The 22,748-nt window shown below is 36.3% G+C and overlaps 1 protein-coding gene across 6 annotated transcripts in view; it reads left to right on the top strand.

Annotated features, from left to right (window-relative positions):
• Window positions 1-22,748, top strand: part of cadm2b (cell adhesion molecule 2b) — a 191,920-nt gene that overhangs the window by 113,350 nt on the left and 55,822 nt on the right. For all 6 annotated transcript variants that reach the window (XM_053506662.1, XM_053506657.1, XM_053506661.1 and 3 more), the window contains exon 2: window positions 13,302-13,328. In XM_053506662.1, coding sequence (XP_053362637.1) covers window positions 13,302-13,328 — 27 coding nt within the window. The remainder of the gene's footprint in view (window positions 1-13,301; window positions 13,329-22,748) is intronic.

Here is a 22,748-nt window from a genome sequence, read left to right as displayed (position 1 = left end):
CATTGTGCTACCGTCTAATCCATCCATCCATCCATCCATCCATCCATCCATCCATCCATCCATTCATTCATCAATTATCTATACCACTTCTCCTGGGTCACAGAAAATCTGGAGCCTATCTCAGGGACCACAGGGGAGGATACACCCTCAATGGCATGCCAACTAATTGCAAAATTAGTCCTTTTTAGAAATTCAGTCCTAACTGAGCCATTGTCCTGCTTGCATAGTGTGACTATGCATTCATTTATTTTCCTATCAGTTATTTAATTTTGTTTTTACTGTATTGTTTTTTTTAACTCTTTGTTTTTTTATATATAATCTTCCATAAGACATGTGCCAATCAATTCAGTTATTAGTTCTGATAATCTGTAACCATGATGCATTTAATACACAATCTATTGTAAGTCACATGTTTAAACTCAAAGAGCTCTCGGTGGTCTCACCGCTGACTATACCGCTATTAATACCATTATGTGTTATGCACTGCATTGTATATTGTTTATACCTCTTCAAAGTCTGTGACATTTCTGCTTTCTCATTTTCCATCTGCATTATGCTCTTGGTAAAGGTTTCTCAACCTTAGGCCTAGGGAACTACTTTTCTGCACTGAATCAAGGTTTTTGTACTCCTCAAGGTTGCCTAGCTCATTATAAAGCCCTTTATGAGTTAGGTCAGCTCAGTTTAGAGCAAAGAAACTTTGAACATTTTCAGGGCAGTCGGAAAACCAGAGTGTTTTCCGGGAGGGTTGGAAAATATATTATTGTTTAGTGTGAAGAGCAGTTAGGTCATCATCTAGTTTTTATCCGTTACACTGTTATTTTATTTTATTTCATTTTATTTTTAGAGAAAATGTATAAGCTTTTGTTTCTTTTTTAGCAAACTTGAATTAAACTTGGAATTAAGGATGTAAAAAATATGTTCTGTGACAAGGTGTAATATTGGGCTCTGTTCCCATGCACCACCAGGGTTGAGGGTTCGAATCTCGCCCTTACACTTTCTATGGAGTTTGCATGTTCTCCCCATGTTTGGTGTACTCCGGGACCTCTCTTTTCTCCCACAGTCCAGACACATCCTGACGGGCATTCCTAAATTACCTAGGTCTTCAGCAACATATCTTTCCTTTATACTGTAGCAGTGACTGCTGAGGTGGTCATACAGTAGGTCATTGCAGTGATCCATTGTTAAATAATGATGGCTTAGATTAATGACTAATAATAAATACAGTATTGCCTAATGGACAAAATTGATAGCTGCAACTGGTCCATTTTTCGCTGGTTATTGGCTCAATTTAGATCAATCTGTATTTTTCATTAAAAAAAAAGCTAATTAGTGATATAGGGGTATTATACAGTATTACACTCAACAAAATGAATCATATTGAGGATTTTCAATTTATGCCTAAAATTTCAAAAGTCAGATAACTCTTTTGCTCAGGCAGTTCATAATCAACATAAATATACATGCATTTTAGTCAAACCAGGCACCTACTGATGACCAGAATTTGCACTACCGTTAAGCTATGCAATCCTGATGATAAGCTTATTTACTGTAAGGTACTGTACATTGCATCATCAGCATATTTGAAAACAGATTATTCATAAGGCTCGGTCGTTCTGTAAATCTCAAATAATATGGGTTCTAGCTTTCATTGTCCTTTGTAGAAGATGCTACATACAGTACACAGGTCCAACATATTAGGTACACTTTAAAAAGGTCAGCGAACTGGGTCAGAGTTGAAATTGAGTGAACTTCGAGTGCCAAGCCAATGCAGCAAATCCAAGTGGCACTTAGAAGTTCCACGGAGAAGCAATGGGTCCCTCTACAAAGTAATTTTGCTGCTGATCACCTATAGATGGCTTTATGTCATACATGGAGTGTAAAAGGAAATTACGTCCCTTTCTCTAAGCCATGTTTTACAGCCAAAGCGTCTTTCATTATATCGTTTAAGAAACATTTCTCATTACTGTTGATATTGGAAGCTGCATTTAAATTGAAAAACATTGGTTTTTTTGTTGAATTTCTTTTTTATGTAAATGCATGTGTTTAAAATCTTATAATAGCATAATCCAGATAAAAAACTCATAAAACACACAAGTGCAAACAGACAAAGAGACAGTGTTGTTGCTTTCTTCCTTTATACTGTAGTGTGTTTTATTTTCTTCTTTGCTTATGCCTTGGGGCATTAGATGCACAGCTAGTCACTTCTAGTGCGTTCCAGTTAGAAATTCTATTACCATTTTACGGCAGTATTTCCTTCCATTTATATGACCTTGGATAACTCACTCACATATTCTCTATACCGCTTATCCTGTAGGTGGGGTACACCCCGGACAGGGTGCTAAACCTTAGCAAGGCACAAGCACACACATGTACTTACACTACGGTAATTATGGAAATGCCAGTTACCCTAATCTGTGTTTCTTTGCTCTGTGGGAGGAAACTGGAGTTGATCTTTGATAAGTTCTGAGTACACTGCAAAGTACACTGCAAAAAAATATATATCTTAGCAAGTGAAATAGTTATTATTCTAGCCGAACCACTCTATAATTTCTTAAATTAAGTTTAAATTAAAACCTAAGATAATATTATTAAGATTATTTCTAGTCAAACTTCACTACAAATGGCGAATGCAAAATTTTAAGAAAAAAAATTAGCAGAATTCTCTGACAATAAAACAAGACATGTTTCTCTCGCAGTTGTAGTAACATTCGACTAGAAATAAGCTTAATAATCTTATATTTAGTTTATTGTAATTAGCATTATTTTTTAATTGTGAGAAGGTTTGGCTAGATTCAAAAATATTTCAGATGCTGAGACCCTAACATTTTTTGCAGTGACTATCCTCGTATTTGTTTGTGATTGTGTCATTGTATCTCTTTATATGACATTAAGATCCTGGCTGTAAAAACAAAAGCCAGATGAGACTTTGATTTCTGCCGTCTCGAGCTGTTAACTGTCAAGGTGACTGAGAGCCCGCGGTCTTTATAGTGTCCATTCAGTGCCGGAGCGTGCTGATAGCTGGCTTTTGAACAGGTGGTGGATCTGTGTGGTGCAGCAGGTATGGCTAAAAAGCCTTCGAGCTAGAAAGGTCACAATGTGCATGGATGAGGAACCATTTAGGGCACATTCTTCTGGAAGGTCACAGTGACATGAAACAACTTGAGCCAAGGGATCACGAGGGACTGGACTTTCTCAAGAGACCTGAAATGTTTCCTGTTCCTGTCTGGTTAGCACTCTCAGTGTGTGTGTGTGTGTGTGTGTGTGTGTGTGCGTGTGCTTGCAGCCACTGATTTGCATACTGATGCCATGTATACAGCTGAGGTTGCAAATTCTTTACCCCAAACCCAAAAAAGCCACAGAAATCGCTCCCTTCAACTTGTCAACTTATCTTCTCAACTATCAGTTCTTTCCCTATTTACAGAAAAAAACTTCAAATCAACATGGCCATGCACCCAGTCAACAGTGTAAAATACCTTTTCCCTACTTTTAAGTGAGTTTATAGAAGTGTTATTTTTATATCAGGGAAAATATAGTTAGATCTTCAAAATGTATCATATTGGAGAAGGTAATCATTAAAGTTTGACTTATCACTCTAGCTAGTGTTACTAGTGTTAGCTGGCCAGATTGTTGCTAATGGTATTTGCTTGTGTTGTCTTCTGCTGTTGCTGTGCTGAAACTTCAATCCAAAATTTAGCCTGAATGTTTAAAGTTCAGAAACGCAAAACAATACCATAACTGTAGATAATTACTTTTTAAAAAAATTTTTATTAGGTTTACATGCACTAGGGCAGTGGTAGCTCAGAGGGTTAAGGCACTGAGTTACTGATCGGAAGGTCAGCGGTTCGACTTTGAGCAAAGCCCTTAACCCTGTCTGCTCCAGGGGCGCTGTATCATGGCTGACCCTGTGCTCTGACCCCAGTTACGCTGGGATATGCAAGGAAGGAATTACACTGTGCTGTAATGTATATGTGACTAATAAAGGCTTAACTTAACTGACAAAGAAGACCAAATATGCACTTTCTTATTTAGGTTTCACCTACATGAAACCTACTGTATATAAACCCGCATGAAATTTTTTTTTGTCACATTTGTGAAAATGACAGTGATTTTTCGTTTTCATGTCAAGCTGACATAACACTGAATATAATTTAGCCCTAATTTAATCCACAATCTGATCGGATGGTAATTCCGACCAATCTTATAATACAACAGCTAACAAATGTGGAGGGTGAAACACATAAATCCATGAGCATCACGTCTATTTGCTGCTCATGCCTCGTCAAAGGGTAGCGTTGCCCAATAGAAAAAAGATGTATCCACCCTATTCCATATACATGAGCTGAAAGACAGCCACTATTGGCTACTGTCAATGTGCTTGAAAGGAGTGAGCAGGTAACACCATACTGTACATACTGTAGACGTGGTATTGTTAGAGTGAATGACATTTTCTGGGGTGAATTACATTAGAATTTGACATGGACTCTGGCTTTGTAGCTCAGTGATCTTTTGCCACATCGGTCACAGAACTAAGTGACATTTCAAACATCAAAACTAACCTTACTCTAATTTAGGGTCAGAAAATATATTGCGTAACAGTCTTTAAAGTGTCCTGGTCTTAGAAAGTCATTCTTATAATTTAAGCCCAGAAATTGCCATGACCTTTTGCTAACAAAAACAGAAGTAATTTGTGATGTCGTGCGACATGTTATATCAGCCCAACAGCAAACTAGGACAATACATTTTATAGTATGCCGATTATTATCAATTTTAATTCACATCATTGTTTGACTAACGTGTCTTATATTATTTAAAATGGATGCATTTCAATATGTTCTGGCCAGAAATTGCATATGTGAAGTGAACACATGGCATCACATGAACATAATGTGATCTCAAAAATATATTAATAATGTAAGAAAATAAAGGCACATGCTTTTCTTGTGAAAAATTATCATATGATTTAATCATCTCAAAAGACTGTTCAAAGTGATTAGTGACATTTGGAGTTTATATATTTTTTTATAAGACTTAACACATATCCATGAATATTTAAACTTAATTTTCGTTCTGTTGCAACACTACAGAGAGTATGAATTTGTCTGTACTAACTAACCTTATAATAACAACAATATTAATAATAATAATGATAATAATAATAATAATGATGATAATAATAATAATAATAATAATAATAATAATAATAATTAAAAAAATGATGATAATAATAATAATAATAATAAGAAGAAGAAACATTATAACAATAATTTCCAAACATTTTATACTATGAAAATCTCCTCTACTTGACTTAATTCTTTTCAAAGTACTTCCTCAGGTTAACTAGTGCACAGTTGTGGCCAAGACTATTTTAATTATGTCAGAGATTTATTGTTTTGTGTAGCTTTTCCTGATTAAGATCAATTATGTTTTGTTATCACAGAGGCAACTATTTGGAAACCATTAGCTCTGTAGTCATCTTCTTATTAAATCCTTCTCAGGTAAGGTTTTTAATTAAGCAGACTGTCATGCGCGTGTACACAACTCTACGGGGAACGGTAAAATACCCCTCTTCTCTAATTTATTTCGCTCTGCATGTCGAAGGGCTGCTTTATGTGTGTGCCGGCACGCAATCACTAATGTCGTTTCTGTTGTCAGCATAAGTTTGGGCTGAGCAGGAGGTGCTGTGTTGACAGGTTGTCTTTCCTCCAAGGAGATGTCAGATAAGGACAGCAGAAGGTTGAATCCTCCATCACTATTACCCTTCCGTCTCGCTGTCCCTCATCAGCATGCAAAGGGACAAGACGCTTAATGTCAAAGTAATTTTCTCTACTCTAGCTGCATACTGAGTATTGTGTGGTTTCTGGGCAATAAAGCTATTTGGGCTGTTGGCAGGACAAATCTGAGGAGTAAGATGGAGCTTTTAAAAAGGTTGTGCTTTCCTTTGTTGATTTAGAGTTCGGGTTTTGGTCTAAACAGAAGGTGAAGCATGGGGAAGAATTTAAATATCATTGTTAGGTAGCACTGTAATAAAGAAAACATGATTGGGTATGCTGTTATAGAAAAACAATCAACAACGGGGTGGTGTAAGAGTTACTGTTAGTGCTCAGAAAAACTTCCCTATATCAACACATCCTGCATTGTTTTATTTCTTTAATACTACAGCAACAAGTTTCGGATTAAAAATTTAAATTTAGTCATGAATACTGACATTTTTTATGTAATTTTTTTTAACCATTTATAAATTACTTTAATTTTGTTGGCTTAAGATAGTTCCTGTTTTATTTAAATAAGGAGTTAAAGAATAGGTTATTTTATTGATGGAAATAGTTATAGAGAATGTTATTTTTTATTTATGGAAGGAGTTATAGAACATGTTATTTTATTTATGGAAGGAGTTATAGAACATGTTATTTTATTTATGGAAGAAGTTTTAGAGAATGTTTTTTTTTATTTATGAGGGGAGTTATAGAATATGTTATTTTATTTATGGAAGGAGTTATAGAATATGTTACACAGCTTGTCATGTTATCACAAACCAACCAGTACTGAGGGCTCTCGCATAAAGAGTCCTCCTTCCTAATAGCACTAGAGACTTCTTCCATAAATGTTAGATATTTTCCTACAGAAAGTTTAGACTTCATGCTTTCCTCTTTGTTTATGAAAGTTTTTTTTAGCTGTATGCTTTTTACTGTATGTGGCTCAATCATTACATAGTCATTACATTAATATAAACCTATCCTATAAATTACAGCCAGAGTTTTGAGCTGTTCAAGTGATGTTATAGAAAATGAATCAATGTCAATTTGACCAGTGAAATGTGTGAATTTAACAGCATTGTGCTAGCCATGAGAAAGCTTCCTAATTTCCTAGCTTTATTATAATTGGAATTGTCTCATTTTGGTCCTTCTTGCAACCAAGCGATGTAATCATTATACTGGAGGTAGAAATGATTAGAAATAAGAATTATAACCATACTGTGCCAGAAAGACTATAAAGAAGTATCATAAGACGTTTTATTGTCTTGATTAACTACATACTGTTACATACAGTGGAGAATGGGAGCATCTTTATCATGAAATATAAAAAAAAACAAAACAGAAATTATACTTGAGTTGTTAGTTAAGTCACTTTCAGCTCGGCATGGAATTAAACCTAAGTATGAACAGTACAAAGGAAGTAAATAATATAGTTTCTTCTGCTCTAATCAAGCAATATTACATTGTTGAGTATAATTTTAAAAAATAGGAGCATTACTACTAATTTCTGTCTGTCTTCATTTAGAAATATGCTCCTTGTGTAGTTTTTGGGGTAAATGCCAATTCTAATGTTACCGCCACAAAAGTTATTTGGTTTGACATTTACCAAGATCTTCCTGTATTCCCAAAAGTCATTTTGAAATCTTTCCTTAGTGCAAAGAAATAAAGGGAAAAAGAAATGAAATACAGCATAATAACATGCAATTTTTCTTTTTATTGTATTTCCTTTTTCTCTTTTTAATTTCTTCACTCAATATGTGCTTAAGTGTAATTTCTTTGAAATACTGTACAATTTTCTCCTCTGGAGTCCTCAAAAGAGCCACGAAGGTATTGTACAAATGTGTGATTGACCTTTCAATGTTATTTTTATATTCAGCTTCAAATATGATTGGGCTTTATACTTTGATTTATTTTCATAACTCCATACACGTAAGTTTTAACATTGTTCTTACATTAAAGCATAAAACGAAAAAGTCAAACGGTGTGTAGTGTTAAGTGTCCCCATGGGGATGGCTGAAATGTTTATGTGGGGGATCTCATTGTGTGCATTGTGTTCACTTGTCACTGTAATTGGCCTGCGGCACTTCCCATCGCAAACAGCTCATGCTCCATCAATAATCCAGCAGTGATGAAATATTAACGCTAAGGTGAGCAGAGGTGAAGGAAACAGCATGGTGGCAACAATAGGTAGACCGCCACCTCTCGCGGTTTTGGATGATAGAGGAAGAGGGCACGTTTGCCGATCTTCTGTATTATTCATTGAATAGGCCACTTAAAGTCACATTGAGTCAAAATAGTTAGCAGCGAAAATAGTTAGCATATTACCGCTATGGCCAAAAGTTTGTGGACACCTGATAAGCAATGCTAAAATTGAAATTGTGAAGTTGTAAGGCTACAGCATACAAAGACAAACAATTGTGTGCTTTTAACTTTGTGGCAACAGTTAGGCCCAAGACCCACATATGCGTATGGTGTCCAGATACTTTTGCCTATACAGATCTGGCCTTTAAAAACGCACGTTTTCGTAAAAGGGATCACACGACTTGCTGCGGCTGCGCGCGGCAAGCTGTGAAAATGCCCTTCATTACCTGTAGGGGGCAGTCATGTTTCAGTCCAAAGTATTGTGTGTCTACTGAAGCCGAAAAATGTTATGTCTCTTAGGCGCCCATTGACAGCAAGCGACAGAGCTCATAAATGTGTCAAGCTCAAACTGAGATGTATTTATTCTTCATTTCAATCAGAATTATAATTATTAGTAGTAGTAGTAGTACTCCGAATTTATTATTATTATTATTATTGTAACGCACCCGCGTGTGTGTGCAAAAGGACTACAAAGATGTATGATGTTAGCCTATGTGTAATTTAGCATAATATATTAAGTTCCACATAAATACTCCGAAAAATACACCAACAAATAATCAAAATTACCTTAATGAACATGAACAACACCTTAATGAACATGTCTACAGTACTAAGATTGTAAAGATTTAAACACTGATGTTTACACCTGAAATTTAAGGTGTAAATTTTTAGTAGCTAATGCAGGTGTATTTTATTGACTTTTTCCCGCAAATGATATTTAATACTTTTTATGAGGTAATGAGCAAATATGATGCTTTATAGTTCGTTAAGATTACTTGATAAAGTTTATGGTTTGTTTAAATAATGTTTAAAACATAAAATGAGACGTTACCACATTTCCTCTCAACTCTTTGCTTTCCACTTTAACATGTATCATAAATATCCATGAGTTTTTTTTATTATTATTATTTTATGCCATAATAGCATGTTTCAGCAGAACTATAATTAGCCTTTTTGACAAATTTATTCAAACACATGCAGTCTGGGTTCATCAGAGAAACTGTAAGTAAATTAACATCAGGCAGAACGCAGGACCTGAAATGCAAAAGAAGTCTCATGCCTTTTCATGCATACCTCAGCGCTTTCTAATTAACAACAGTGAGAGGCGGTGCTCTTTTTAAAGGGCATTGAGAGGACAAACCCCCTGCTTATTTCATAAACACGAACAGGAAGTTTCTCAAAGCATTTGTTTATTGTAAAGTGTTTTCAAGAAAACAGAGTGGAGCAGAATTTGTGAGCAGAGTATGATGAGTTGCTCCTGGACAAGGGGTCAGTTGAAGACAATATACCTCGGGGAATGGAGCTGTTTGGGAGGATGAGGGAGACGGGCCCTGATCTTGTGCGGTGGAGGACAAAGCCTTTCTTTCTCATGGTTGGTTAGACTAATCACCACAGGGACCTGCCCCCCACAGGCAGGCTTCAGAACAGTAGAGAAAGAGAAAGACATAGATCTGAGTATGGCACGGAGCAGTGCAGGCCGAGGACCTTGCAGGACTACCACCTAATTGCCATTCTCCTCTCAAAGCATAGCATTTTAATGCATTTTTAAGGATGGATGAGCATTGAGGACATTTAGCATACTGCTGAGCATATAATAGAAGCCTTCCAGAGATTTACTGTGTATGTTAGTTATGCCTGGATTAGTGTTACACTGAGGGGTGAATGTTGGGCAATACTGTACAGACGCTGAAGCTACAGTAGAGTAACAGTAACTCTAAATACAGAGCAATCCGATATTGCATGACTGACATCGGCCAACTGTGCACAATCATTCTCTACTGTTGAGGTCAAGTTAATGAAATCCATGAATTTCTGTATTAGATAAGTGATATTGCTTTCTTTACCTTTTCATGCTAAATTACAATCGAAAAGTACCACCGAAATTAATATTGACATGAAAATATTCTGTATAACAGTTAGATTTTTATTTTATTTATGTTTCTTGCACAAATTTATAAAACCCCATAAGAAATGAGCTTATGCAGTTAGAACAGTTGTCTTGCATCTCCAGGGTCTGGGTTCGATTCCCGTCTCTGTGTGCATGTTCTCCCCGTGCTTGGTGGGTTTTCTCCCACAGACATGTAGGTTAGGTTAATTTGCATTCCCAAATTGCCTGTAGTGTTTATGTGCTTGTGTGCCCTGCGACGGATGTTCTAATGCACAGCTTCAGCTCAACAAACTTATGCAGCATTGTTCAAAAGTTTTGAGCCACCCCTTATTTCTTCATATTCATTATTTCATTCAGGTGTTATTGTATTACTTTCAATGTAGTCTTCAAGAATAGTTCTCCAGGCCTCCTGAAGGACTTTTTTGGCTCTCATGTTTGACTTTTTTTTTTTTTGTTTGTTTAAGCCAGACAGTGATCTATGAATTATTCAAGCATAAAAACATTTACCTTAATGTATGAACCAGTAAGAAACAGGTGCAGATGATGACAGATGATCAGGCCATGATTATTGTACTATTGATGCTGAGTGGTTGGAACAGATATGGGGGAAATGAGGTTGTTCCATCTTAAACCATCTGAGTACCAAGTGGTGTCCCAACCGGGGTGTATTCCTCACACACAATGTTTAAGGGATCGGCACCAGATCAACAAAACAGGATAAAATATACTGAGGATGGATAATGTAGTAACAACTAAAGTCATTTTAATATCAAGCAACATATGTTGCATTCATTTACAGTATATACTGTATTTATGTCTGTGTATTTAGGTTTAAATTAGTAAACATGAAATTCTCAAACAGGTGTCCTGCAAGTCTCATTAACACTACTGTTAAGTAAATCCTTGAATACACAAACTTCCATGCAATATCATGTCAAGCCACAAATGATAAAAAAAGCTAAAATTGGAAAAGTAAATAGAAACCATCTTAATGCAGAACAAATACAGTTCAGTTAAAACGTTATTGTTCTAATGCATGCTGAGACCCATTGTTATTCTTCTCTGAAACCAGCAAACATCTTCTGCCCACAGCAAGGAGAATCTTATCATGGATTCTAACTATGTCAGCACTATTACACTCCGACAACTAAATGTAAAAGAGAACATGGAAAGGGCATAGGTACAGGAGAGATTAACGAGTGTCAAAAACAATGAATCTTTAAACGGCATGCCAGTGCTCTTTCTCCCTGCAGACTGAGTAATGAGTGCTGCTCAGGGCTTTAGACTCGGATCTAATCTATTCTCTAAAGATATTAGTCCTTTAAATTTTGACCGGAGGTGGGTGGGCAATTTATAGAAAATTAATCGAAACCGGTATTCCGAACCGCTAATCAATGTAATCTTGGCCAAGTCAATTAAATTTTTGAGAATTCTGTTAATACTTTTTACGCCTTCATCAATATTTTTAATTGATTTAAAACAGGATATACTGTAACAGAGTAAACATGTAGTCTTTTAATGCACACCCCTTATAAACACCTATACCACCCATCCCACCCCTCCCTGACTCCAAGCCAGCTTTACATCTTTAAGAAAGACTAGACACCAGGCATATTTAAAGAAGGAAAGGTAAGAAATAAAAAAAACATGAAGCTGAAAGTCTGAGTTTTGCATGCAAAAAAAAGGAAAAAGAAAAAAAAAAAAACAATCAGATACGAAAGGGATTAAACTATAAATGTATATTAAAAAAAAAAAAGGTTTCCAGTCTAAATCACGGACTGAGTAGTGAATCTTCTCCAGGGACAAACAGGACAAAATATCTCTAAGCCACTGGACGTGATTGAGTGACGTGGCAACCTTCCACTTAAATAAAAGGGAACGCCTGGCCAGGAGTGTCGCTAAAGATAATAAACACTGTTTAGCTGGGGTTAGACACTTATTTTCCTCACCAATGATACCAAAAAGAGCAATCAGAGGGCCTGGTTCACGATTGCATTTCAATATATACAACAAGGTTTTAAAGACATCCCTCCAGATTTTTTTCCAAATTCGGGCATGTCCAGTACATACTGTATGAATAACAGATGCATCTCTACTTTTACATTGATCACAGCAAGAATAGAAACGAGAAAGCTTAAGTTTGGAGAAACGAGTCCTGTGTACGGGTGCATAAGGAGGTTGAGTTGACAAGCTTAAGAACTGAGTTCCATGTATCATCTGACTGTCAAATTGAGGTCTTTTCCTGAGCAGTTTTAATTTCATTTAAAGAGGTATGACTCAAACCCACCATAAATAGTGGTTAAAAATTATTTTTAAAATCCGGTTAATGCTTTGTTGCCTTAAAAACATATATTACCTAGTGTGGAGTTATAACTCTGCCCCATCTACTCTGCCACATGGATGCAACATGGAGAAAAACTCTTTAATTAGGAAAAGAATATCCCAGCTTTCATAGTAATAGACCATGTTTACCGTACAAACTTCGTCAGTTCATAAGGCCAAAATACAATATTAAAAAACAAAAGAACAAAACAAAATAATAATTTATTACTCATGACTAAGGTAAAATGTTCAGTTAATTGTTCTATGGATATAAGGTCATATCGCCTAGCACTATGATCTACTGCACTTTTTACAGAAATAAAGCATTTCAGTGGTATATCATTGTCTTGTCACTTTAGAAAAATGTCTCATGTCAAAAAAATCATTGTGTTAAACAGATAATGCTTTTATAATTAGCGAAGCTGTGTCTAATGCATATCTACTTCGCTCTTAGTCGTTGGATTATGTGGGTTGTGAGGCAGTATGAAAAGTCCTTGGAACTATGATAAAATACCCTATTGTGTTATTCTTCTGTCGCATTCCCACATAACGATAACTTCAGTGTCATTTCATTCTTTAGGCTCACTTCATCCTTTGATGTTCTCTGTTCACACTGACTCTGAAAGGTTCAACTTAATTATTCAGCAGGCTTCGCAAAGAACTCTATGCAGATGGCGCTTGCTGTAAAATATCACCATAATGCTCCTCATCACCAAGTATATATGGCAGAAATGCATGCAAAACAGAAGGCCTGGCATAATGAAAGGACAAGACATATGCATTCTGGTGCAAGCTCTTTTCAAAATGCCTGACAGAAAGAAGACATGATGTCAAGAAATACCACTTTAACATAAACAGGGCTAGATTAAAGGAATGTATCTATAGAAAAGAATGTTCTGCTTTTACAATCTGTCTGACGCTCTGTCTCTCTCTCTCTCTCTCTCCCTCTTTCACTTTCCCTATCTCTCTTTTTTCAGAGGCGGCAACAAAAAACAAAGCGAAAGGTGAGTTTTCTTTTGTGTCTTTGCAGCTTGATGATTTATGTCGAACACAGTTCCCAATAAACTATGCTCCAATCAGACTCCTCTTATCTCCCGAAGGAGCTCGGGTGCATTTACATAGCATCTGTCAGCTAGAAAGCAAACCAGGGATGTTTGATAAATTGACCTGAGGAGACGCCTTTATGAACTGGATCAGCTCTTTTTCACTCTTCTCTTCTCTTTTATAAATAACCTAGTCTTAACCAGTGTTAAAAAAATGTACACATTGCTTTACAATGAAAATCACTGTAGAAGCCTTTAGATTGGATTTTTTTCTTCTTTTCCCCCACTGTAGCACTGTTTGGATAGTCCTCTTTATAGACTTTGCAAATCTTCTTTAGGATGTCAGGAACCACTGTATTACAGCATTCTCAGTAAATGCAAAAGGTTTGTGATTGATGGTGTTGAGTCAATAATCTAAACAGGGTGGAAAATATCTTGCCTGGGAATGAGGGACAGGCAGATTTTATGTCTGAAGTATTAATTTTTATTCATAGCAGCACAGCACACAGTGAACTGCTTGTTTTATAACCTGCATCAGGAAGATGCAAAAAGAAAAAAAAAAAATCAGTGCAAAGATTTTGAAAAAAAGAAAATCTGTTTGCCGACTGGGATGATATATTTAATGTAAGCAATGAGGACAGAACACCAAATCTCATAGCAAAGGACTTGCTTTTTTTTTTTCTTTTTTCTTTTGTCTTAGTTGCAAACACAGCGTGCTTTATTAGACATTTTGCTATTACTAGATGTAACTCGCTGAGGAATGAAGGGGTTAAAATTCTTTTGAAGTATGACAGTGTAATGTAGATGGCATGGATCTATATATACCCTCTGACATGTAAGTGTTGTTTGTAAAGTATGTTATTCTGTTATACAGGTTATATTATTTTTATGTTTAAAATGTATGGTCATATCTAAAAGTGAAATTAAGAGTGTAGTGCATGCGCTTGGAAAAAAACCTGGTGAGTCACCATTTTATTTTGTGTTGCGCCACTGGCGTGAAGCGGCCATTTTAGTTTTAAAGGCCTCACCGCTCACGAGCAACGATTCAGGCCTGCAACTACATTTTCTTTAAGAGTTTAAGTGAAATGCAGTGCCGGCTTAGTTTAAGCTAAAAAAAAAAAAAAAAGGGCCCATAGTTAGTCTAATAAGTTTGACTGAGAAACTGTTGGATGTTTTATTTGCTTTACTGTGGGAATAACAAATGGGTATGCTTTGATAAATCCATTTTATTTGTTTTCATTGAATTAATTTATGCTTTATAAGCACTTATCTGGCCGTTTATATATTTTTTTAAGAATACAATCATTCAAAAGATTAATAATGAAGGGCAAACTTTTGTGATGTGTGTTTAACGTACTGTATTTTAAGTATTGCATTTAAGGTTTATTGTAAATTGGAGTAGCTAGATAGCTAATATTAGATCGCAAAATTAGTATAACTTTTTACATTGGAATTTCAGGTAAGAGAACCCAGTATGCTCCTTTATAGGGTTTAGGTTAAGGGGGCGTTACATTTAAACTCCTTTTTCTTCTAGACAGTATTTCAGCATTCAACTAGCAAACTATTGTATCTCAGCAAAAGTTACCCAGATTAAATACATGGCATAGATACAGTAGATAACCATCTGCTGATATGTTGTTACGTCCAGTTGCATAAGTGTCTAAAGGCAAGGTTCTTGAATGTTTTTTGAGTTTAAAGTGGACTGTTCAAATAAGATTCTATCTTTTTAATTTAATTATTTAATATTTTATAAATTGCATTCATTTAACCATAATTTAATAATAATAATAATAATAATAATTATTATTATTATTATTATTATTGATCTGAAACTACAACATTACCAAGCATCGTTCCTTGTGTTCCAGGATCTAGAATTAGTTGTTTAATAAACTATTTAGCTGTGTAATAAACTTAATATAAGATTATTTCTACCACATTTACTTATTCATTAGCATTAAAATAAAGTACTGTTTTATTTGTGCTGCTTAATTTGCCATTGTTGCAGTAAAACCTCTGTGTTAGGCATACTTCAATGGATAAGTTTAATAAAAACCCACACACACATATATATGGATGGATGATGTGGGTGGCAAGGGTAATATACTGTACATTATTTCACATCCCCATGTTAACTCTTTAATTAAAAAGTCTATTAATAGACATAAATCTTCAAGTCTCCAGAGACCCATGAACTCTACCTAACCTGTAAATTGCTTGTTCAAGTCATAAACACTTTTTCTTTAGTTAAGACATCAAATGAACCAAAACCTGCAAAGCTTTAATTAAATCAAGGACTTGGAATAGCATTTTGTGACCATGCAGTAATGCTTCTAAATGTGCAGTCTGATCTTGTTTATGTAAAAACCTGCTCCTGGTGTCCATTCTTTGCAGATTACTTAATGACTCCAAAACAAAACGGCATATTTACTCAATTTTATAATTTCATTAAATGCACCTGAGAACTTGATTGGAACTTAAATAGTTTAAGAGAACTCGGATCTCCTATTTGTCTGAAAGTGCCGACGCTGTATATTGAGACTCAAAACCATGATCAGTGAGTACCTACAGTACAGTAAGCCTGGAGATGGCATTTAATGTTTTTTAAATTGTCTATTTTTTGTCAAATATGGTAAGATACGTAAATTGTTTTGTTTAACGTTGGAGACTGGAAATAGAGTCATGCACACGATTTAAGCGTGAAACTACACCAATCAACCAAAAATTTAAATGCTAAACATTGTGCCCAATATTGTTTAGATAGTAGGCATGACTCCACAAGACCTCTGGGGGTGTGCTGTGGTGTCTGACAGCGGAGCATTATCAGTGGATCCTTTGGGGGCTATGGGTTGCATGGTGATGCCCCTATGGATTGGATTTGTTTGTCTGCTGTATTCTATGAATGCTGAATTAGATTGAAATCTGGGAAATTGAATACTAAGCCCAGTATACAGCAGGCTATGGTGCATTGGGTGTTCTCATACCTTTCTATAATGGTCAGCATTTTTTTTTTTTTTTTTTTTTGCAATTATTGCTACATTATATTTTCTGCGGTATCAGACCAGGTGGCCTAGCCTCTGGTCCCCACAGGGATAGATAAGCCTTGGATGTCCATGATCCTGTGAACAATTTGCTGATATATAATTTGCTAAAAAATGTTAATCGATTCCCCTGGCTTCAGTATTAGTGTTTTGTTTTGGACAGACCAATTTTAAAAAACCTTTTAAAATATATATAGCCTTTCTGAAATGTTTAAGTGTCCGTTGCAATGTATTTTCCTTAGCCATAGTAGTACTTTAATTAAAATGTCTATTGATAAGTAGTGGAAACATATGAACTTAGCTGTTGTTTGAATCACAGGCACTTTTGCATTTAATTTGAGCTCAATTAAATAATTTAAAGACTCGCAGTAGCAATTGGATGACCTCAATTTAGTGAGGCTCACTTTACGAGCTTGTTGCTACAATTACAATTTTTTTTCCTCAGATTGAATCTGTCTTTCATGACAGTTTACATCTGTAACCCATATCGCTCTTTATTATATACACATCTGTCCCTGAAATGCTCGGCACAAACACATTTTTGAGATATTTTTTCCTGCTCTCACTTATGTTTCTTCTACTAAACATGGTCACTGCTGCTGACTTTCGCACGTTAATAAATGACCATGACACAGGACCTGCAGAAATTCCGATTCATGTCACGTCACGTCATGGCCATATATTTTGTAAGATCTTTGACTCAGGACGCACCACAGACACACTCACACGAGGCGAGGTCTACCAGAAAAAGAAGAGAAGTTTCATTGAAAAAAAGGGAAAAGGAAAGGATTTTAAAGAGGGAGAAAGGAAAGAAGGGAAGAAAATAAGTGAGGGTGTGCACTTGTGGGTCCGGAGGCTGTGCCCAGCTGGCAGACGGCAACAGAGTGGCAGAGTGAGCCCGTGTGGGCAGCGGCTCCTGCGGTCTTTTCCACGTGGCTGTCGCAGTCACAGCCAGCCGGCACCGCCCAGCAATCTTTCAGCACGGCCTCAGGCAGAAGTCCTCATGATGTCCAACGTCTAGGCGACATTCCTGACTGGGAACAGGGGCCTAATGGCAAATGAAGTCACCTTTTCCACTTCGGCGGCTGGATCACGAAGACTGGCGAAAGTCAAAGTATGATACAGTCCTTTGGCTGCTGTCTCCTGTGCGGCGATTAAAATGTTCAATCCACCTGCCTGGGTCGCGTGGATTTGTCCTGCCCGCATGCCTCTCTCGTACTCAGTGTCCTCCGCATAGTGTTCTCACTCCCGAACACTTCTCACTTCTGGACCTTTTATAAAGTGGAGCAAGCCCGACATCCATTAACAATTATCCCTCGCCAGCTGTGCCCGATCTAGCGGCCCCGCCCCTTCTCACACTGTCTACGTAGTGAGCCTTTGGAATGAGCAAGGGGCGGAAAAAGATTTGGGTGCATACCGATCACGCCATGACAATTTGATATACAGTGTATCTTAGTTTTGTTTTTTTTACATATATATGTTTAACAACACCCCATCAGGTTTAGTTTAGTATGTTTTTATTTTTCTGGTTTAAGCATGATAGTCCCCAAATAAATATTCAAGTATTAATGCATTACTAGTGGCTTTTTAGTCTCGACTCATCTGTGTAATGGGAGAAAAAATGTGGACATTTTGAAAAAGAGCTTCTCTACGATATGCGTTCACATATTTCCCTACTGCTTTCAGTAAATTGCACCTCATGCTCCTCTAGGGATATGAAAGGAGTTGTGCTGATAAGTTGAGTGAAATTGAGCACAGCAGCAGGTCATCCCCAGCAATACAACAAAGGCTCTTTTTGACGCATTTTGCGCTATGTGGTTGCATGAATAATATATCCATGTGTTCAGGCCTGCGTAGTGAGGATTCCTTTGAATGAGTCAGTGCTAGAATGTTGAGATGAACAACCCTAGAGCTAATATTCTTTTTTTTTTTTTTTTTTTTTTGGGTGGCATCATTCTTGAGTCTTTAATTTCACAGGTTTCGCATGTCTATTTTTAGGAAGCTGATTTAATTTGACTGTCTGATTTTCTTTCTTATTTCTGCTGCTAAAAGAAACCTGTATGATAAAGTTTAAAGCTATACAATGATGCCTAAAGCTTATCGTACTGGGTTTTCTGTTTCATAATAGAATATTGCCAGTATATGCATCTCAGCACCTCTAGGCAGTAAACAATCAAAGTTATAAATACTGTAACCTACAGGCAGAAGACCGAGTCTATTACTGTACCATTGTTTGTCCATACATAGGCCTAGAAGTATGTTCTGTAAAAAAAAAAAAAAACATGGAAATGGAGAGAAAAGACCAGAGATCATTGATCAGGTGTGAGTCTCTTTTTTTTTTTTTTTAACCAAAAAAACCCAGATCATAATTCATGATTAAAACCTGAGATATGTATATTTAGTGCTCACATTTGCTTAGGTGAATTTTAATCATGCTATGTATTTGATATGCAGAAGGGGGCACATCATGTGACCTTCTTTCCCAGTAATTTCAAATGAGGGTTTGTGTGAAGGCTTCCGCCTTTAACTCGCCTTAAAAGGCTTTTAGCAGTGGCCGAAACGGCACTTTTGGGAAATGTGTCTGGGTCTGTCTCCATGTTAAGGGGGTGTCTAAAGTGCTTTTAAACCACTGAGCTATTACAATTCAATGGTGTGTCATTGCAGTGCCTGTGCCCTTCTCTTTAAAGGAGAGAGAAAAGCACTCAAGGGATTTATTCTAAGAGGCGGGAAATTCATTCCTTGTTCCGCTGACTCTTACCACCCATGGTGATAATTTAGCAAGGAGGATAGTGCACAGCCTTTGCATTAATAGGGGCATTTGTGTGTCTAAAGCTCTGGATTTTGTGTGTGCATATGTCTGAACAGAATCTGCTTATTCTTTAGTAAGCAACCTCTAATTCTGAATATTGTATGTGGAGGGACATCATATTTACAGTATAATAAACCTGTTTTACTGGATTAACCAATACATGTTGAATAGAATGCAACATTCGACTGTAAATTCTTATTTAAGGTTGCCTTTTGACTACAGAATTCATACAGTAATTAATCAAAATTTCATTTATGGTAAGGTTTTGGGGTAAATGAGATGTTTTGTACTCTTCAGTACTGTCAACCTGAGATAAATCAAAGACATTCTTGACAAGTCATTAACTTAGATTGATTTATTCTACAGTAGTCATAAGCAACTGTAATGGAGTCTTGGTTCTTATATAATTACCTATGGATTTTCTCATATCTGCACAAATTGAATTTCAAACAGCTGTCACAAAGTGGGTGAGAGTAAACAGAAAAGCACTATTTTATTACATCTGAAGTGTTTATCTCCAAGTTATGATCTTATTGCGGGATCCTGCTATTAAGGCTGAACGAGCTATGATCACATACAAAATCCATCTTGGCTGCAATTTCCTGTGAAAGCTAGAAAGGCCACATTGGTAGGAGAACAATATTGTGTTCATCAACCACTCAAATGGGAATAAATGAAACCATAAAAAACATGAAGCACTAAAGAAATTTGATTTTTGACATAAAATTCCAAATTTGTGGGAACTGGGACTTTCTACTGCTAACCCTAATGATAAATCTTGTTAGCAAATCTTCATGTGAGATTGAAACACACAGTTTTGGGAGGACAGGTAGAATTGTCGATTTGTACCTTTATACTTGGGGCTTTGGATCTTACCTCCAGGGTATGTGCAAAGAGTTTGCATGTTCATTCTGTGCTTTTTTTAGTTTCCTCAAGGAATTCCAGTACACAGGACACATGGGGTGGATAAATTGATAAATGAAGTACAGTGGGTGGGACAAATTAAAAAATTACATTCAATGCTATTCAATAATTTTAACAATAAAGGTAATAAAAAATATATTTTTTATTTTTATGCAATGAAATGGCTAAACAACAATAAGTCCTTTATTCTTCAGAACCTGCTGTATCTGGCAACACATACTGTAGAAAGAGAACAGTTTGTCCAATAGGTATTTCAAAGCTGAATACCATTATCACATAGCCAGTTTTCCCACTAGTTTTTTTTTACACATAATTATCACAACTCTTTAGCCAGATTGACTAGATTTAATTAATGACATCATCTGTTTTGTGAACAAGGAGATCTAATATGATACATGCGTTAATACTTTTTTCCCACCACCTGTCTTTGTCCAGTGTCCTTCACACAATATTAAGTATTTTATAGAAAACTAAAACCCGCTGGAGATCACCGGGGAGTCCAAACTGACCGAACTGAAAGCTATCGGAAACAAAAGTGGAAAGAATACAAATTAGACCTTTAAAACAAATGCTATGTTTAACACATTTAAAAAACATTAATGTAAATAAAATTGTTAGCTCGCCTACAACAGTATAACGAGTTGTGGGAAAAGGCGTGTGAACAGCCCCAGTGCAAAAAGTACAGCGTTTCACTTATCTTCTGCTTTTGAAATTGCGATAATAATTAGATCCCACAGCCATCCATGGCCAGGAGCCAAGAGAGTAAAATTAACTAATCTCAAGATGGGAGTGGATTAGCACAAGGTGTGCGTGTGTGTGTGTGTGTGTGTGTGTGTGTATGCATGCTGCTTGAAATGGACTAGTATTCCCACCTCGTGCCCACTGTTTCCAGGACAGACTTCTAATCCACTTTGACTCTGACCAGGACAAAGCTGTGAAGATGAATGAATATTAATGATTCTACTGTATAGCATTATACTGCATCACATTTTTACAAATAACGTTTACCAGTGCAGTCTTAGAAGTACAGTGTGGTTATAGCTCTTTTGGTCTCAATACTAAAGTTAATCTACATTTGCTAAGACAACAATGGACCATCTTGACATTTGCATTATTAGTTAGTTATTAGTCAATAACGTCATTCAAGCCATATGAAAGTACCAGGTGTAAAAAGCTATCAATCCTACTGCTGAATTTCATTTTCATTTATATACTTACAATTACAGTACAAGACATTTCCCTAAAGATTTATAATCACAATTTCTCAGAAATGAGAAATACTCAGAAATACTCTACCTCATACAGTATGCGTCGTAGGATGCAGAAATTTCTTCCTTTTTTTTAAGTCAGAGGCAAATGTCATACAGTTTTACTAAAAATAAAACCAACAACCACCAAACTGATCACAGAAAAAAGAAAGCACAGCCTAAGCGATCACACGTTATTTGAAAATTAAGTCTATTCTTGAGGAAGGCTTTTGCCATTAAATGAAGTAATTTTAGTCTCTTTTCTCATTCACTGTTCGTAATTCACATGGGAATTTACTGATGCAGGCTGAGATTTGTTTAAATCTCTCCTGCTGAAACTTAGAATGAAAAAGGAACACAGTTTTAATTACATTCTAATGAAGACGCCTTTCTCGTTAAAAAAAAAAAAAAAAAAAAAAACCGACTACTACTAGAGCTCCATTACATGACTAGATAGCCTTATGGTTGTTTTAGATGGGTTTTCTAATTTAGCTAGAAATTTGCAATTGTCTGCATAAGTGACCTGAAAAATTACAGCTTCCCAGAATCCCTAGGGAGAGTGCTAGCCCTGATCGTCCCACTCTGGGGCTTGTGCTAAGAGAAGCCTCCAGTCCTAATTAAATATAACACGTCTGTAGCCATGCTGTAAGACTTGCTCCCCAAACATGTTGGCAAATAGGCCACACATAGTCAGCCAATTAATTAAAAAGTGTCATGTTGCTGCATTTGCAGTGATTAATAATTAGGTCAGCTTTGCTCTCTGGTCGGTCGGCTATGTTCCTTTCTGTCGCTTTATTCTTTTTTTCTTTCTCTATGGCTGGGGAATTCGCGTTAGGCCTCTATATAGGGCACATTCCTGAAGACCACCTTCTTTTGACACATGAGTTGCCATTAATCTAATTACAATGTCAGCAATAAATCAAGCTCTGAGAATTTCTGAGTAAAAACCACGTTTTCGTTGAACACATAGTAAGCTGGTTACAGCTACTGCTTCATTCAGCAAATGAGACACCTGTATATACAGTACTTCAAATAAAAATATATAACTTTTTCCCATTACATGTATTTCTCTAAGCAGATTCTTTCTTCAGAATGTGCGAGACATCATCCACTTCTGGCATGCAGCCTTTCAAGGACTTACAGCACCAGTGATACCAGTGCTAAAATAAATTATCCATCAACTGATCAGAAGCGAGTGCAGCGAAGGGAAGAGCTCACTAAGCAAAAATCAAAAAGCAAGGCATTATCGGCGAATAGGGTAGTACTCCTTAACCAATGTATATAATATAATACACTTAATCGTTGTCAGTTTCTTGCTGCTATTCTTTCAAGCGTCTTCTTTTTATTGTTGTTTTGGAAG

Source organism: Clarias gariepinus, chromosome 11 (genome assembly GCF_024256425.1).
Source record: "Clarias gariepinus isolate MV-2021 ecotype Netherlands chromosome 11, CGAR_prim_01v2, whole genome shotgun sequence".
In the NCBI taxonomy this organism is placed as follows: Eukaryota; Metazoa; Chordata; class Actinopteri; order Siluriformes; family Clariidae; genus Clarias; species Clarias gariepinus.
Note: the sequence above shows the minus strand (reverse complement) of the source record. Positions and strands in the feature narration are given on the sequence as shown.